Consider the following 18877-nt stretch of genomic DNA (forward strand, 5'->3'; position numbering starts at 1 on the left):
GCACCTTCTCACCCTCCACAAGGACTGATCGGAGGGCGTGACGCAGCTGGATATACCTAAAATACTCTGAGGGCCCTAGCTCAAACTCAGTCTGCAACTCCTCGAAGGACTTCACCCTCCCCTTATGCAGCACATCTCCCACCTTGGATATACCTATCAGATCCCACTTATCAAAGCCCTTCGTATGCCAGAGTCTTCCCAATCTTTCCGATTCAAACAATGGGGTAGCGAGGGTTAGCCTATCCTTCCAGCCCAGCGAGTCGGTCGCCATCTTCCATACGCGCACCGCCACACCTGTGGGCCCCGTGAGGGACGAGTCTAAGGACCGCGAATACAACGCCCTGTAGTAGTTGCCGCCGCGCAGCAGCCACCTATCCATGGCATACCCAGGGCTGAGGGCAGGGCCATAAAACCCATGGTTGATCGCGCTCAGCTGCGTGGCCCAATAGTACCGTCGGATGTCCGGGAGCGCAATGCCCCCATCGTACCATGGGAGCGTCAACTTTGAAATAGCTATTCGCGGCCGCCCATCCCACAGCAACGTCCGTTGGAGGCCTTCGACCTCCCGAAAGTATTTGGCCGGTACCCAGTCCAAGGTGTTCTGGAGGGCGTAGAGGAAGCGGGGAAGAGACATCATTTTGAACAGGGCCGCACGCCCAACAAGGGAGAGCGGCAGCCTCCGCCAACCTTCAACATCTCGCCTCAAGCGTGCCAAGGGGGGGAGCAGATTCCTCTCATAGCGCACAGCAGGATCCATGGATATAAAAATCCCCAAATACACGAAGCCCTGCTGGGCAACCTGTATCGAACATGTTCTAGGGATCGGTGGGACCTCGCCACTAAGAACGTACAAGTACGATTTGCCCCAATTAATCACAAGCCCCGAGTTCCTGCCGAACGATGCGAGTACGTCACAGACCACTATAAGTGACTTCTTAGGTGAGGCAAGATACAGCAGGATATCATCGGCATAAAGCGAAATACGGTCCTCGTGATCAGGCGACCACCGAAGGCCCCGTATATCCGGGTGCCAACGTATCCACGCAGCCAACGGTTCGAGGGCGAGGGCGAACAACAGAGGCGACAGGGGGCAGCCCTGCCGAGTACCCCTACCAAGCTGAAACGGAGTAGATGCCCGACCATTCACCACAACATTCGCTAGTGGCCCCTCGTACAGCAACCGAACCCAACTCACAAACCCGCGACCGAAACCAAACTTGGCCAGCACGGCCCATAAATATGCCCACTCCACCGTGTCAAAGGCCATCGTGGCATCAAGAGATGCCACAACAGCCGGTTCACGCAGCGTGTCCGCCCTGGCGATGACGCCATGTAGCCGCCTAAGGTTCAATGCTGTGTTTCGGTGCGGGATAAAGCCAGATTGATCCGGATGGACCAAATCGCCAAGTACCCTAATCAAACGGGTAGCCAGGAGTTTGGCCAGAATTTTCGGCTCAGCGTTGAGGAGTGAAATGGGCCGATAGGAGGCGCATCTATCTCGGGGTTTACCCTCTTTATGTATGACCACGATCGACGCCAGCCGCTGATCCAACGGAAGGATCCCATCCCCCCGCGCCTCCAAAAACATGGCGCGCAGGTGAGGGGCGACCCTATCCGGGAACAATTTGTACAGGTCGATCGGCAGTCCGTTCGGTCCAGAGGCCTTACCCGAGTTCAACGCGCGAATCGCCCCCGCCACCTCGTCAATCGTGATGTCACCATCCAAATCGTCCCTATCTATGTCAGAGAGGCAGGGCAACTCGATATCACGGAGGAGATCAGACGAGTCCTCGGGCGGCCTGTCCGACACAGAGGAATAAACCCTATGAAAATACTCCGCGAAACACTCCACAATCCCCTCAGGTTCCACGATCGCCTCTCCCCCCTCTCCAATCAACTCTGGCACCACTCTATTGACCCGTTCTTTCCTGTCCAACCACGCCAGGAGTTTCCCTGCCTTATCCCCAACGTCATAAAGGCGGCCCTGTTGTTCCCTGCTGAGGGTCTTGGCGGCGTTCGTCACCAGGTCCCTATACTCCGCCTGCTTCAGGCAAAGCTCATGCAATGAGGACTCTGTAACATCCTCCTCCATATTCCCCTCAAGGGCCGCAATCTCCTCCTCCACTTGCCGCACCTCGCAATCCCTCCGGTTTTTGGCAGCCACCACCAGGGAGAGGGCCTCCCCCCGAAGCACGGTCTTAAAAGCTTCCCACAGCGACACCGCCGAGTCCACGGTTCCCAGATTGTCCTTAAAGTAATTATCTACCTTCTTTACCAGGGCGCTGCGCATCTTGGGGTCTCGGAAATACCATGGGTTGATGGGGGCCACCCTCCCTCCCGACCTAGATCCAGCCGGATCCACACTGGCGAGTAATCAGAGATACCACGTGCCATGTGCCTCGCCTCGGATATCAACGAGGCATGTGCGGCCAGAGTGAGCAGGTAGTCAATCCTGGAGAGGCTACCATGCGCCCCGGAGTGAAACGTGTATTGACTCTGTGTGGGGTGCCGGAGCCTCCAGCAGTCTATCAGACCAAACGTATCCAGGAAGTCGAAGCCATTTCTGAGCCCCCCCTGTGTCCCTGGGCGGGTATCTATCCAACAGTCCGGAACCCACAGCGTTGAAATCCCCTCCCACTACCAGCATTCCCCCCGGGAGAGTCAGCAAAGCCCTGCCCAGTTCAGCAAATGTGGAGGCCTGCAGGGCCGGCGGGACATAAACCGAAACCAAAACCAAAGTCCTTCCTTCCCACCTCCCCGCCACCGCCACAAACCTCCCCCTATCGTCAACAATGGTGGAGTCCACCTCAAAAGGCAACGATGCTCTAACGAGGATGCCCACACCCCTGGACCCAGAAGAGAATCCCGAGTGTGCAATGAATTTATACCCCTTCCTATTCAGGGCATAGCACGTATTGCCTATGAGATGCGTCTCCTGCAGCAGGACAACGTCTGGCATTGAACGTTTCAGAAATTGCAAAACAATCCCCCTCTTGATGCGATCCCCCAAACCATTAACATTCCAGCTTATAACACTTAAGCCTCTACCCCCCATCCTCAAACGGAAAGAGGCCCACCCCACACCCGAGGCGCCACCATGGAACAGTCCTGAGGATAATCATCATGCCTTGCAGAAATAAACCCCCCAACAGCAAACTCAAAATCCCCATACCTCCCCCCACCCTGCACCCCTGCTGCAGCTTAAAAAGCCCCCCCAACTTGCAGTGTGCCTGTCGCCCTACAAAAACAAAAATCTACAAAAAGTACCCTAAGGGAGGAAAAGAGCACCCCTCGTCCTCCCGCAACCCTCCACAGTTACTGCACTCTGTTCAAATCTTCAAGTATGGTCAAATCAAGTCAGGCCGGCTTTGAGATTTCAGCCCTGTCCATCCCGGCCACTGTCTCCATGCTCGGCTGTGTCGTCCCCGGTCCGTCGCCGGGGCAAAGCGTCCAGCCATTCGTCGGCCATAACAGGAGAGTCAAAAAAGAATGTCCGATCTTCATGCACCACCCGTAGTCTGGCGGGGAAAAGCATGGCATACTTCAGGTCCAGTTCCCGAAGTCTCCGCTTCACCCCCAGGAAGCTCTGTCTCTGTCTCTGCACCTGCTGGGTGAAGTCCGGATAAAAATTCACCGACGCATTCTGGAAGGGGACTGGGCCCGTCACCCTCGAAGCTTGCAGGATAGCGTCCCGATCTCGAAAATGAAAGAGCCGGGCGACAATCGGCCGCGGCGGGGCACCCGCCTTGGGCCGTCCGCCCGGCACCCTATGGGCCCTTTCCACCGCAAAAAACTTTCCAAGGCCCTTAGGCTTCAGATGATTGAGGACCAAATCTTCCACAAGCAGGTCCGTCGAAGCCTCATCCGAGGACTCCGGGACCCCGATGACGCGCACGTTGTTGCGCCTGGACCGGCTCTCGAAGTCCTCCAGCCGGCGGGCGGCGAGGTCACTCTCGGCCCTCAGCTTCCGGACCTCGTTCTGCAAATCCGCAACATCATCAGTGAGGCCCGTGGTCTTGTGGTCCAGGTCCTTAACGCGTTGGTTTGTCTTGCCCAGGTCCGAGCGGATCAAGTTGACATCCACCAGGATGGCATCCACCTTATGCGCCAGGGCCTCGAATTGCCTCCCCATCGAGGTCTGCATCCCATCAAGCGCGCCCATGACATCCTGCAGGGAGAGCTCCGGTGTCCCAGGCGAGTCCTCCTTCTGGGCATCCGGCGCCTGGCTCGATCCACTCGGCGATGTCTTCAGGAGGGCGTAGAGGTCCATACTGTTGACTTGGGAATACGTTCCCCGCCTGGTGGACTTAGTCTTCAGCCGATCCCCTTCTGCTTTGCCCGACATAATGGACTCCAGGCAGTCCAATGCAGTGAAGACCGTTCCCTCTCAGAGAGAGGAATAAGGAGTGAGCAGGTCCGCCTTGTGCTGCCAGAGTAGCCCGCCGAGCGTCCTTGGGGTTATAAAGCCACCCAGAGCTCTACAGTGTCCGGGCAGACAAAGGGAACGAAATCGAAAGTGAAAGAGCGAGGGCCTCCGTCCGACAGTTCACACCTCACCAGGCCGTTGTTGATCAACTAGGAGTCGGGCATCCTGCCAACTCTAGCCCCTGGCATCTCCGGGAGTTAGGCCGCAATCTTTCGCCAGTCATAAGTCCGGTTCCCGATGGGCGATCCGACCGCGGGTAGCATCAATCGCCTCCCTGACAACTCAGCAACACGGTGCCATGCATACCAGCAGGATTAGAGACAGAATAGTCGACGGAGGGCGCGAGGGTCTCGGGAGCTCTAAGCTCACGCGGCCATCTTGGTCAAGCGCTAGGCTCCTTTAAATGTCTATTATTGATAATTTTTAATTATTTGGCACCTTGGTGATGCCCTTGGGTCTAGAATTCTTGCACTGCCACTTTATGCAATGTTAAATCAGTTCTCTTGCACTTGTTACTTTGTTGAATTCAAAATAACACAAGGAGTTTGTCTAAAAATGTGGTAGTTTGTAAATTACAGGTCACAACGCACTTGGAACTCCATCTCTTCTGACTGTTTTGCCTTATATCTGTACAAAGGCCTGCTCCTCTTTTTAGATCTCGTGACGTAAGCAGCGAATGTGCTGCTCTCGGCATCGAGAGCTTCTTGGAATCAATTCAGATTCCGAAGCTCTCGGAAGCGAAGTTGAAGCCCCGCCCATCTTTCCTATTCGCTGGCGTCATCCTGCATGCAAAACGCAGGCTGACGATTGTAAAGGAGGCTTCTTAGTCTCTCCTTGTTGCCGCCTTATCTCCTTTTAGCCCCGCCCACCAGGATTGGATCTCTCTTTGCGGTGTCACACACTCTCCTTAATTAGCTGGGACGCACTATGTTTTCAACACAACGCCGCCAGCTTGTTCTCACTTGTGCCCACTGTCCTCTTCCTTTCATCTATGTTCACTGAGTAATGAATCCCCTTTCTTCACACCTCGCGTGTACTCACTGCTCCTTCTTTTTCTCACTTGTGCCCACTGTCCTCTTCCTTTCATCTATGCACGGAGTAATGAATTCCTTTTCTTAATACCTCACGTGTGCTCACTGCCTCTTCTTTTTCTCACCTGATCCCACTACCCCCCCTCACCTATGCCCGTAGTGCTGCCCCTTCGTCATACCTCACACTTGATCACACCTGATCCCACTACCCCTCCTCCTCACCTATGCCCCGAGTGCTGCCCCTTCGTCATACCTCACACTTGATCATTCTTTACGTCACAGGTGCCCACTGCCCCCTTGTCACCTCTGCCCTGAGTACTGCCCTTTCTCCACATCTCACGTGTGCTCACAGCCCCTTTACCTCGCCTGTGCCCACTGCCTCTTTCTCGCCTCCGCACTGAGTACTGCCCGTCCTTCACACCTCACGTGTGCTCACTGTCCCTTGTTTACCCCACCCATGCCCACTGCCCCTTCTTCGCACCTCTCGCGTGATCACCGGTCCCTTTAAGTCATCTGTGCCCACTTCTTCAAACGAGCCTCACCTTTTTCCTTTCTCCTGTTTCTTGGGGTTTTGGACTCTAGACAGCGGGTCCCCCCCAGTGCCATCCCCGACCCCCCCGCCAGACACAGCACCGACAGCTTGTGCCCATCCACGCGTGCACGCTGCTTTGTTGCCAGTGCAGAGCAGTGGCCCGTTCTTCTGTTTGTTTTGCAGCCTTTTCTCTGCCGTCAGATCCTGCCCTGCGGATTACGCAGCCCGCCGAAAATCTGCAGCTTGGCTCGTTGCAAACGAGGGTGCACTCCAAAAACGTGCCTTTAGTTTTTGAGCAGGGCAGTGGGGCCAGGGAGGCCGGCACAGTCTGGGCGAAAGACAGGTTCAGGTAATGACTGTTTACTGCAACTCTGTCCCCTTTCTCTTTCTTTAAAGGGCCAGCTGGTGTGATAACAGGCACCGAAGCTGCGCGTCAGAGGGTTGGGACTATGAGTGAAGAAATGAATTCATGCCAGTGGTACATAAGTAGACCAGAAGAAGGTTTCCTCGTGAAATACCCCATAACATTGAGCCATGAATAAGATGACCAGATTCTCAAAACAACAAACATTTGCAATGCAATAGGTCTTGCATTTGAGCTATTGACATTGCAAATAATAATGCTTTTTATTTTTGTTTTTCTTTTAAAATAGCTGAAACTCTCGTAACTGCGAGACTGATTGCATTGCAAATGCTTGTTTAATATGTGGTTGTCCTTTTTTTAACGTGTGTCGATAATGTGTTTTGTTTTTATTGTGTGTATCTTTTATGATCTGTCCTCGGAAGATCGAATAAAGACAATTTGATTGAGTGTGAACAACAAATGCTTAACACTATCCTCTGATAAAGCCTTACTGCTCACCCACACTACCACAAATGGAGAGTAAGGTGCTATCTACTTTTACCTCTGCCTACCGTTGGTGTTCCACTGGACTCTGTGCACACTATACCTAATTTTGGTCTAATTTATGAAGAGCCAGCTTCCTACAGTTTTTGAAAGGGCTGGGTCACTGGTATCCTAACATGCCGTTTGTCATGCCTCAGTGGGACCTTAATTTGGTCCTCAGTTTTCTTGTGTGCTCCTTTCGAGCCTTTGCCCAACTGTCCCCTCTGGCTGCTAACCATCAAAACGGTCTTTCTTGTGGCAATAGCATCTGCCTAAAGGGTAAGTGAGTTGCAGGCGTTTTCATTTAGACCCCATTACATAATGACTTTTGTAGATAAAGTGATGCTTCTCACCTGTGCTTCTTTTCTTCCAAAGGTGGTGACCCCATTTCATCTGGGTCAATCTATCACATTGCCCACCTTTTTCGCTCCCCGCATCCTTCTAAGGGAAGAGTCTACACTGCCTAGAACCCAAAAACAGCGTTGTCGTTCTACCTTGACCGCACAAACGAGTTCCAGGTGGATGACCAACTCTTTGTGGGGTACGTGGGAGCTAACAAAGTTCGGGCAGTGCAGAAAAGTACCATTTCTCACTGGGCTGTTATCTGCATAAAGATCTAGCTGCAGATTCCTTACAGATGCTTCCACGCTCTGCAGACTTATTCGTTAGGGTTACTCCCTTTCTCAGTGCCCTAGTTTTGCACACACTTATGTCAGTCACTTCATGGCTTTGGGCTTCTGGCGTGGAAGGAAAAGTGAAAATTACTGTTGTCCGTGCTCCTGAGTGACACCTATATAGGTGATTGCTATGTCCTAACTGATGCCGTCACGCGGAACTGAATGGAGCCACTGGACGGTGCGCACAAGGGGTTCTGCTCACGCAAACGTTTCCGGATCCAGCCTGACTCCTGGGAAATTGTAATGGAAGGAACCTGCAGCTAGATATTGTCTCTACCAGATAATGCATTACCGAAGGTAAGTACTTTGTTCTTCACTGACAAGAGGGGCCCTCTCCCAGGGGCACTGGTAAAATGGCTTGTACACTTGTGTATGGTTTTGCGTGCACTTACAGCCTGATGAGAACAGGAGTCACAATGAATTATGAGTGAGGCTATAGTTTGAGTGTATTCACTGCCCTTCAGAATCTAGATCTCTGAGGAAGCACAGATACATATGTTAAATGCCTCCCAGTGGTATTTAAATATGAGGGCCAAACAAAAAAAAACTGGTAAAACAGATAGGATGTTTTTGTAGGTTAGTGCCAACAGCAAAAACCCTTTGTTGTCTTTACTGTAGTGTTTAAAATGTTATTTAAATATGGTTCTTGCTAATCTTTTCAATGTAGCTGTTGTATAAGTTCTAAAACATATCCATTACCATTTTTCTTTTAGGTATTATGAAGCATTTCCACCTCTGTCTGAGAAACCAATTTGCTTACAAGAGATTATGACGGTGTGGAACAAATCCAAAGTTTGTTCTTACTCAAGCTCCTCTTCTTCATCTACTGCTCCACAAACCAGCACTGATACTCCTTCTCCAAAGGACTGCAACAGTGAAAGTGAAACAACTAAAGTCACAAATAACGAAGCTTCCACCACTGTGTATGAAAGAATTCAGCAAAGAAAAAGTAAAAGTGAAAAGGAAAACCAGTTTTCCAATGGCACAGTTGAGGATAAATCAGCTTTCTGCAAAAAACAAGTTGGTTATAGGCTTGAAGGAAAGCCACGTCCCCGTTCATGGTCATCTGGTTCCAGTGAAGCAGGCTCCAGTTCTAGTGGGAATCACTCAAAGTTAAAATCTTCTAAGTGTATCAAAGTAAGGCACAAAGCACGGGATGTTAAAAACAAAAAGGGACGTAATAGCCAAAGCAGATTATCAACAAAGCTTGAAGAAAGGATGCAAAGCAAAACAAATGCTGGAAGTAGCAGCAGCAGTAGTGGTGGGTTCATTAAACAGCTGGGCAAAAGAGGGAAACGACCATTAAAAGAAATGGGAAGAAAAGATGCTAGTTATGAAGGAAACAATAATTTACTAAACCGAGATGAAAAGGAATATAGAGAGGAACCGCTATGGTATACTGAACCAATAACCGATTATTTTGTTCCTCCTAGTAGAAAAAGTAAACTGGAGACTTCATACAGGAACAGACAAAATATTTGGGATGTAACATCGGAAGCTGTAGAAGAGTTGTCTGCATCTGTGCATAGTCTTTGTATTGGTAACCACAATAACCATAAAACATACCTCGCAGCAGGTACTTTCATTGATGGTCACTATGTAGAAATGCCTGCAGTTATGGACGAGGCAAATGACCTCACTGGGACCTCAGAATTTCCTCATTCAGAGGACGCATTTCTGGATGATATTCATCCCTTAGAACTAACACACTTTTATGAAGTGGATATTGATCAATCCATATTGGATCTTTGTGCCTCAGATAAGATGCAAGGCGAAAGTCGGATTTTGAATATGATTCGACAGAAAAGCAATGAGAGAACTGATTTTGAGGCTGAATGTTGCTTAGTATTAGATGGACTGGAGTTGCATGGGGAAAGTGCAATATGGGCAGATTCACCCAGTTCTATTGGCGGTGAAGGGATGTTTATGCATGACCTTAGCAATTTAGCTCAATTTTGGGAGTGCTGTTCATCTTCAAGTTCTGGAGATGCAGATGGAGAAAGTTTTGGAGGGGAGTCACCAATAAGGTCCTCCCCCATTTCAGACAGCACAATCCTAGATACACACATGCTTGCTGGTGATCAAGAGTTCTTTTCAGATGTTAATGAATTGTCTAGCATCAACTCCTGTTTTTCAGTGTTTGAAGTACAGTGCAGCAATTCTTTACCATTTTCTTTTGATGCGCTGAATTTGAGAGATGAAAATACAGATTCGAGTTGTAGAGCCAACATCCTTGGAAAAACACAATCTAGATTGCTAATTTGGACCAAAAATAGTGCCTTTGAAGAACATGAACATTGTTCAAATCTATCAACAAGAACCTGTAGCCCTTGGTCCCATTCAGAAGAAACTCGTTCAGACAACGAAACTTTAAATATTCAGCTAGATGACTCTACACAGTTTAGTTCTGAAGATATTGGTTATATTGCTCCTATTGTTTCTTCAAACTATTTGGAAGAAGAAATTCTTGATTTTTTGCATGAAGAAAGCAGTTTGCAAATCAATGGTGCAATTGGGGAGGTTTCTGCACAGGCGTATAAAAAGAAATCTAAACTAGAGTCTGTCTGTGGAATTCAGTTGGAAGAGAACACAGAAAATAAGGTTTTTGAATCTGCAGACATTTGTGGTGAGACTATTCAACATGAAGATGGCTACAGCTCCGGGGTTTTTAATGATATTTGGACAAATGTACCAGGCAGTAGTCCAGTAGCAATGCTAGAAGTAGAAGAAATTGAAGATCCATTGTTTTCTTCAGATTTGAATACATGCTGCTGCTGTTTGGATAGTGATGCAAAAGTAGAAACTCTTCTTGAGCCTAGTAAGGCCGTGCAAAGATCAGAGTATCATCTTTGGGAGGGTCAGAGTGAAAATGTGGAGAAGAGGGCATTTGTTTCCAGCGAGTTATCAAAAGTAGATTGTGGTGATTACACAATGCCCTCAAAGCCTTGGGATATTACCCAAGATAAAGAAAACTCATTTATTCTTGGTGGTGTGTATGGAGAACTCAAAGCATTTAGTAGTGATGGTGAGTGGGCTGTGGTTCCACCAGGTCATTCAAAAGGAAGCCTGCTACAGTGTGCTGCTCCTGACGTGGTAACAATAGCTGGGACAGATGTCTTCATGAGCCCAGGAAATAGCATCGCACCAGGGCATCGTCAGTTATGGAGGCCATATGTTTCCTTTGAACAAAATGATCAGTCGAAGAAAGTAGAAAATGGACTAAATAAAGGGTTTTCCTTCATCTTCCATGAAGACTTCCTAGGGACCCATGGAAACTTTCAAGTTGAAGATCCGGGTCTGGAATATTCATTTTCTTCCTTTGGGCTGAGCAATCCATTTTCACAAGTTCTTCACGTTGAATGCTCGTTTGAACCTGAAGGGATTGCATCCTTTAGCCCTAGTTTCAAACCTAAGTCTATACTGTGTTCTGATTCTGACAGTGATGTTTTTCACCCCAGGATATGTGGTGTTGATCGAACACAGTACAGGGCGATAAGAATTTCCCCACGAACACACTTTCGCCCAATTTCTGCTTCTGACTTGTCTCCAGGTGGGGGCAGTGAATCGGAATTTGAATCTGAAAAAGAGGAGTCTAGTATTCCTACTCTTTCACATGGGGATGTGTTTGAAGATCCACAAGCAGATCTCAAACCACTGGAAGAAGATGCGGAGAATGAAAGCCATTACTATGGAAAGTTAGAGCTTGAATCTGGAAGATTCCTTCCCAGATTAAAGAAATCTGGTATGGAAAAGAGTGCCCAGACTTCTTTGGATTCCCAGGAAGAATCATTAATGTTACCAATTAAGAAGCAAGATCAGTGTCTAGACTGCAGTATCAACAAATCACTGGAAAAGAAAGACACTGAATACGCTACACCCATTTGTGAAATACTGGAACCTTGTGAAGAAATAAATGGCCTTGGGTGTGAAGTTGGTTGTCGTTTTTGCACCTATACGAACAATGCTGTTCCAGCAGAACTCCTGAAAGAGGTAAATTATATATTGATAAAGCTTTTGTAGTTTTAAATGTATTTCACGTTTTACCAGAAAGCATTTCTGGGCTCTGATTCATGCGTGGGTCACTCACTAGCTCAGTACAGAAACCAGTTGTTGCTCAGACTGGAAGAGCATTACTGAGGTTTGTAATGTTTCACAGCAATCCAACATATATTCTAATCGATAGAAAAGCCAATTTGGGGAATTAGTAGAATGTCTCTCCATAACGTGGTTGCTTGATACTATAACTGAAATTCACAAATATAGCAGGGCACATGTTTATGTATCAAATGAACACCCAGCAAAGTATTCATCGTTTTTATTGTGTTATCTTTGCATATCAAACAGTGCTTTAAGCCAGACGGTCTGTCCAGCAGATATGTATTTACAGTGTTAATCTTGCATATTCAGATGATGTACTTATTTTTCCCATTGAGCAGTTGGCCTGCAAGTTCTTTTGTATTTATCATAACAAAAGGTGTAATAGTAAATGTTTGAGAGTAAGACTTGAGTATGTTATGTATTGAGATAATACTGTGATAATTAGCCTTGGCCTTGTCACATAACTCTGACATCTGTGCATTTATTTTACCATTCTGTGGTCTGGTCAGTAGGACCCAAACACCAAAGTCACAAATAGGGGATGCGGGGAGGGGATGGGTAGGTTCAACCATGATGTCCATTCCAGTGGCTTTTCTCAATGGTTTCTAGTACTTCAACCATATGGGAGCACATGGTTATAGAAGGATTATTTTTTAAAGTATTGTTTACTCTGTGTTCAAATTATTATCGGTTTGGTTATGGAAAGAACTTTTAGGGTCTCCACTTTTTTCCTTCTTAGGTATTCCAGGTTGTAAGGGCACAAAATGTATACTTTTTCTCCATCTAGACTATGTGAACACAGAGAACAGACAGTGACAAGGTAAGATGGCGGCCGCATCAGGGGTCAAGTGAGCTGGCTCCTGACTCCCTCCCTGCTAGCCCTCTCCCTCCCGAGTAATCTGATGGAAATTGGAAGACTTACCGGCTCTGACGTGTTTGGCTGATATGGCGATTTTGGGTTCTGGTTGTAGGGGGCACCGCCCCCCTTCAGGCTGGCGGCACGCAAGACTTTCCTTGGTAAAACCGCGATGCCACCAAAGATGGCTATCAAAGGCGCTAAGGTGTGGGGGCCGCCGACCAGCTTAGGGAGTCCCAGGAAAACTACTCCGGACCGGGATGGAGACAGCCCTGGCGGTGGAGGACTTTGTTCTGTTCAGGGAACACCAGGTGGATCACCGGGGTCCGGGGACCCACTTAAGAAAAATAGCATCTCCACCCGCGGGAAGCAGATGGTTCCCGCCTTGTTCAAGGTGCAACTTGGGAAAAATAAGGGGGCGCGGGACCCGGCAACAGGAGGTAAAATGAGTGTAAGAACCGGCGTCCCTCCGCCTATCTCAGTGACTACCCCTGTCTCCCAAGAAGCTGCAGTCCAAGCAACAAAGCTTCCATGTAGGGAGCTAGCTGGCAAGGAAATGAATGCGGGGATACCTGATCTGGGGCCAGAGCTTGGTACAGTGAACCCCACCCCCAACACCACCACCACCACCACCACCAACACCACCACCACCACCACCGTGGCAGTGACGAGGGTGGCAATTCAATGTCTTTGGTCTTTGCGGATCGCCACTTGGGAGTAGTTGACGAGACTTTGCATTTGCAACAAGACCAGTGCATTATGGGAGATGGAGTCCCATTCAGTCATAGTTAGACAAAGGATGTAGCTGATCTGACTGTCAGGGAAACTGGTTGTCTGGAATCCAATCCATTATCTAAGGAGGAGGAGACTGGTGATACATTTTATTCGTTGTCAGATCACTGTAGTCTTTCCGGTGAGGATAGTAATAGGAAAGACTGGGCTGGAGAAGAAAGCGATGCCAGCAGTGGGCATTGGGAGGAGGAGAGTGATAAGACCTTGATGAATCCGGGAACAGTCCGAAAGTTGAAAGACCTAGTCATCCTTTCGGAGCCAGGTGAAGGCACAGCTGGTTCGATGATCTGGGACTACTCTTTTTCAACTAAGCTGGATGGAAACGAGGCATCTTTAGGTGGTACACTGTCAGAAGCAGGGGTCGTCAATGACCCCGTGGAAATCACACGCTCCACGATACATCAGAGCATCATGGCCCCTCGCGCGGAGACAAGAGCCGAGAGTTCTCAGACTTAAGGGGCGTGCCGTAAGCTCCAGAATTCTATGTGCAGGATGGCAAAGACGTGCTCTGACATCGTGGCAAGAATATGAGAAGCTGAGGCTAGAATTTCACAGTTGGAAGATGAGCTGGCTGTGCAGAAAGATCTGACGGAATCCATTAAAGCTGTGAAAGATGACAACGTGTGAAATTTAACAGACCTTGAAAATAGGTCGAGAAGAAATCTGCGAATTCTGGGTATTCCCGAAGGCAAGGAATCCACAGACGTCCGGCAGTTTGTGATTAAACTTTTTGAAGAAGCAATTCCTGAACTGCAACAATGGGATTGGAAAGTGCAAGTACAGAGGGCTCATAGATTCCCTTTTAACCAGTGCAAAAAAGGTGGGCAGGTGGACAATCGACCACGTTGCATCCTTATCTGCCTTAATAATTTTCTGGCCAGGGAGGCCCTTTACGATCTGGCTAGGCCGGATCGGAAAAGGGCCGGGAAGGGCTGTGATTTTTTTCGTGAAGCCTGACTTCTGTCAGGCGACGGTTGAAAAGAGGTGGCTATTGCGTCAATTAATACCAGTATTCCAGGGAAAGGGGGCCCAGGCCTTACTACTCAACCCCGCCAAATTCAAGATGGTCTATCGGGGGCAAACACATTATTTTCTGTCGGAAATCCAAGCAAAGGAATTCTCGCTTTCATTATAGTTTTGTGAGGGTTATGTGATCTAAATATGTTCTTTATATCACTTACCGGGTAGGGGTCAAATAGGCTATCTTCAATTTTATGGGTTTTTTCTTTGTTTTTTTTAATAGTATGGTATATAGCCTATGGGGGGGGGGGGGGGGGGATTAGGCCAGTGGGGAGGGTGGAGGCTCAGCTATGACCTGGGACTGTCAGTCCCCATGCCTCATGTGGTGGGTGGTTGGGGGAGGGATTTTGGGGGATGGGGTTTTGGGTGGAAGGGGCAGTGGGTGGAGGGGGGGGGGTGGATGTCGGTGTAATATTGTTGTTTTTCATATTTTTTCATGATTCTTGTTATTTAAGGAAACGCGCAAACACTGGCATAGTCTGGAAGTTTTATAGGTATCTGTTCAGGCATGGTGAAGAACACGGCTCTCTCAAAGATGGCAGATAGAAGGGGCAGAATATCTATATGCTCATGGAATATTTGTGGCCTGAACGACAGAAAAAGAGGGTTGTTGGCCAAGTGTGTACAATTCATGAAGATAGATTTGTTCTGTTTGCAAGAAACCCCTATCCCTTATAGTAAAAGTGGTTGGTTGAAGGAACTCGGCCTTGATCTTTCGGTATATAGACGGCAGGGTACTACTATCAGGGGGGTGGCAATTTTGGCCCGGCGAGGACTTGGGACATGTCAATGAATTAAGGAGGATCAACTGGGACGCTGGGCAATTATCGAATTTATAATTAATGGTGCCACTTTTTCAATCTGCTCCATTTACGGATCAAACTTGGATGATCCTGAAGTTTTGAATTATTGGACTTGCTATGTGGCCGCATCCGCTAATCCTCTGTGTGGATTTTAATATCCATTTGGAGAGTAATTTCAATCTGTCTAGTGATTCTTTATACCAAGGGCGGAAAATTAGGACCTGTAAGGCGTTACGGGATCTAGTTAGAGAGCACGGGTTGGTTGATGTATGGTATAGGCACAATCGGACAGACCCGGGATATACTTTTTACTCAGCCCCTCACAATAAGCTGGTCCGTCTTGATTACTTTTTTGGATCATGTCAAATGGCAGAGGGAATCAGTATTAATATTCCCCTTAGGGTTATTTCAGACCACAACCCTATAGCCATGGAGCGTCCATCCATTGGTTTTGTAGAGGCCCGAAGCCGTGGACGTTTGAACGCAAGCTATTGTTGGATCAGTTGTATTGCGAGCACATGGCTAAGTGGGTGGCAGAGTTCTTCAATTTTAATAGGAATTCAACTTCAGAAACTACAGTATGGGATGCTTTTAAATCGGCCGTACGTGGAGAGATTCTTAATTTTTCTTGTTACCGCCGGAAGGTGGCTAAGGAAAGGCTGAGGGATTGGGTGGCGGAGGTTCAGCTGATGAAAATTTGCGGTGGTCAAAATATTGAAGAATGTCAGCAGTTAATTGCCATCATTAAGTCTAGAATACATCAGCACTTCAGCGAAGAACTTGCTATCAAATATGTGCAATTTAGAACTGAAGTGTATGAACTCGGAGAAAATAAGGGTAGGGTTCTGGCTAAGCGCCTACAACAGAGGGAGGTTTCAAATAGAATTAGTAGTATTCAAGACCAGTCTGGTCAAATACAGGACTCTTCAAGAGGGGTCCTGAAGGTATTTCAGAACTTCTATCATCAGCTCTATTCTGAGGAAGTAGCTGATGGACTAGATGTAAGTGAAGAGGAATCCTCAAAGGAATTTTTTGAAGACCTTCAAACTACTAAGATTACATCAGATCAAAATATGATTTTTGCAGTCCCAATTATTTGGGAAGAGATCGAAACAGCTATAACTTCTCTAGCTTCCAGTAAGGCTGTCGGCCCAGATGGGATTCCTCTGTAATTTTTTTTTAGAACATTTTGGAACTTATTACGACCAGAACTAATATCTCTATTCCAGTCAGCACAGAGGGGTTGTATTCCTGACTCCTGGCGTAGGACTACTATAGTCGTATTTTAAAAGAAAGGCAAACCAGAATTAAACCCATCCTCGTATAGACCTATTTCACTTATTAATGCTGACCGTAAGATTTACTCTAAAATTTTAGCATCTAGGCTAGGTGATATTATCAATCCTTTGGTCTCCATACGGCAGCACGGGTTCATTCCTGGGAGGGACACGACTGATCATGTCAGAAGAGTTATCTCACTTCTTGACTGGGCTTGGGTCACGGGGTCTCCGCTAGGGGTGATCCTGTTGGACGCTGAGAAAGCGTTCGACAGGGTCTCCTGGCGGTTCCTGCGGTCCATCCTACGATGGAAGGGGATGGCTACTGAGTTTTTCCATGCAACCTACGATGGAAGGGGATGGCTACTGAGTTTTTCCATGCAATTCAGGCTCTGTCTCAACTGCCGGTGGCCGGGATCCGTATTTCGGGTCAGGAATCCAACACACTCATTATAAGCAGGGGCACTCGGCAGGGGTGCCCCTGTTCTCCCCCTTGTTTTCATTATACATTGACCCCTTTCTTCACAAATTAGAACAATGTAGTAACATCAAGCCAGTGAAGGTTAATGATATGGAATATAAGACTCTGGCTTATGCCGACGATATCGCAATATTAACGTCTGATATAATTTTGGCATACCCGCCAGTTAAAGATCTGGCTGAGCGATATGGTATATAATCTGGGTACAAACTAAATATCGATAAGACTCAGATTCTCTATTCCTGCACCGAGTCTTTTCCGGATTTGCCAATTGTGCCTGAGCAACATACTTGGGAGGTAAGGTTTCTGCAGAGGTTGATCAAATGCCGGGCATAAATATAGGGCCCATGATTGATACAGTTAATCAGACATTGGCGAGGCTAGACCATCTGCATTTATCCATGTGCGGGCATAGTAACGTCATTAAAATGATGGTATTTCCAAAATTCTTGTGTTTGTTTAGGACTATTCCTCTAGAATTTCCCGTTTCATGGTTCGTTAAGATTGAAAGGATGTGCTCCAGATTTTTATGGAGTTACCATAGATCTAGGAGAGCGGCTAAGTGGTTGACCCTCCCAAAATTGCGGGGGGGGGGGGGAGGGGGGGTCCATCCCAAATTTTTTGCTGTATTATTGGGCATGCATGTTGCAACATATGGGGGTGCTTTTAGTTGGAGATATGGCCCAATGCTCAGAGGCGGTCAGCCCAACTATTTATGAAATAGGCATGGGGGACGTGGCTAAACAATGCTTCGTAAAGATCTTAGAGCCCAGTTATTATAAAAAGACTAGATTCAAGACAATTAAGGCAGCTTATTTGATTTGGCGAAAGATACGTAGTAGATTAAAGATTTCTAATATTAACAGTTACACGCCATTTTCGGCCTCTGGTATCCTGCATTTAATATTTCAAGATCAAACAACATACAGATGGGGCAATTTTGAAATTAGCATTGGGGGGGATTTGGGCCATGAAGATCAAATAACCTTTTTTTCATTTTTACAAGAAAAATATGGTCTGGACAAACGAGATTTCTTTAAGTATTTACAGATTCGTAGCTTTTTAGATAGTAAGACACAAGGATCTGTTCTAAAGTATGGGAAGATCCCATCAGTCGAACTAATTCAAAAGAAATCTCGGATGGGGGAATCTATCAGAACTTATTGGAGGCTCTTCCTGATGATAGACTAAGCCAGAATGATAAATGGGATAGGAAATTTGGGAAGGAGGGCATCAATATTGAGGATTCACTTGTATTAGCCAACCAGACTTTATTATCTGGAAGCCTTCGGAGCCAACATTACATGGCTATTTTTGATCTTTATTATAAACCGGCAAAAATTGCCAAGTGGGGAGGGACTGCTGGTGGTTCATGTAGTAGATGTGGGATGCCATCCGCAGATAGTTCATATGTTTTTTCTTGTCCTAGGTTAGTGCCATTTTTACAGAATGTCAAATGTTTTTTAATTAAGGTTTTATGGCTTCCATTATCTTTACTGCAGACCTGGTCATCCTGGGAGTAGAGGGAAATATGAATCGGTCGCGAGCTATCACTGGGTTTGTCTTTATCTCTATGGCTATAGTAAGATTGTGTATCACTTCCCAATGGATTAGCCCTGAATCCCCTACTTTCTGTAATTAGCGATCCAGGCTTCCAGCCGTATATAACATTGAATTTTCAGTTTACCGTTTGAAGGGGCTAAGGAGGCGGGAGGAGGGGCAAAAGTTGTGGGCCCCTATAACAGATTGGTTACAGTAATTCGAGTTGCAATGAATCTCCATTACCAGGCACTCTCAAGCTGTAAATATGCTATAACTCACCTTCATGGAGCTTCATGGTGTTATGATTATTATTTTTAACTTTCAGATATTTAAGTTGCCTTAGGGTAGAAGGAGAGACTGGCTCCCTCTTCCGCGATTAAGGCATATTTTTGTGTTCCTGAATATGGGGGATTTTTTCATTAATGTGTAGTATCTGCTTATATGTACAAAAAATAT

General features: G+C 47.2%; 1 protein-coding gene across 2 annotated transcripts in view; it reads left to right on the forward strand.

Moving 5' to 3' along the window:
* Nucleotides 1-18877, forward strand: part of KIAA0232 (KIAA0232 ortholog) — a 467980-nt gene that overhangs the window by 287842 nt on the left and 161261 nt on the right. For both annotated transcript variants that reach the window (XM_085642449.1, XM_085642448.1), the window contains exon 6: nucleotides 8266-11542. In XM_085642449.1, the coding sequence (XP_085498575.1) occupies nucleotides 8266-11542 (3277 nt within the window). The remainder of the gene's footprint in view (nucleotides 1-8265; nucleotides 11543-18877) is intronic.

Source organism: Triturus cristatus, chromosome 2_2 (assembly GCF_964204655.1).
Source record: "Triturus cristatus chromosome 2_2, aTriCri1.1, whole genome shotgun sequence".
Lineage (NCBI taxonomy): Eukaryota > Metazoa > Chordata > Amphibia > Caudata > Salamandridae > Triturus > Triturus cristatus.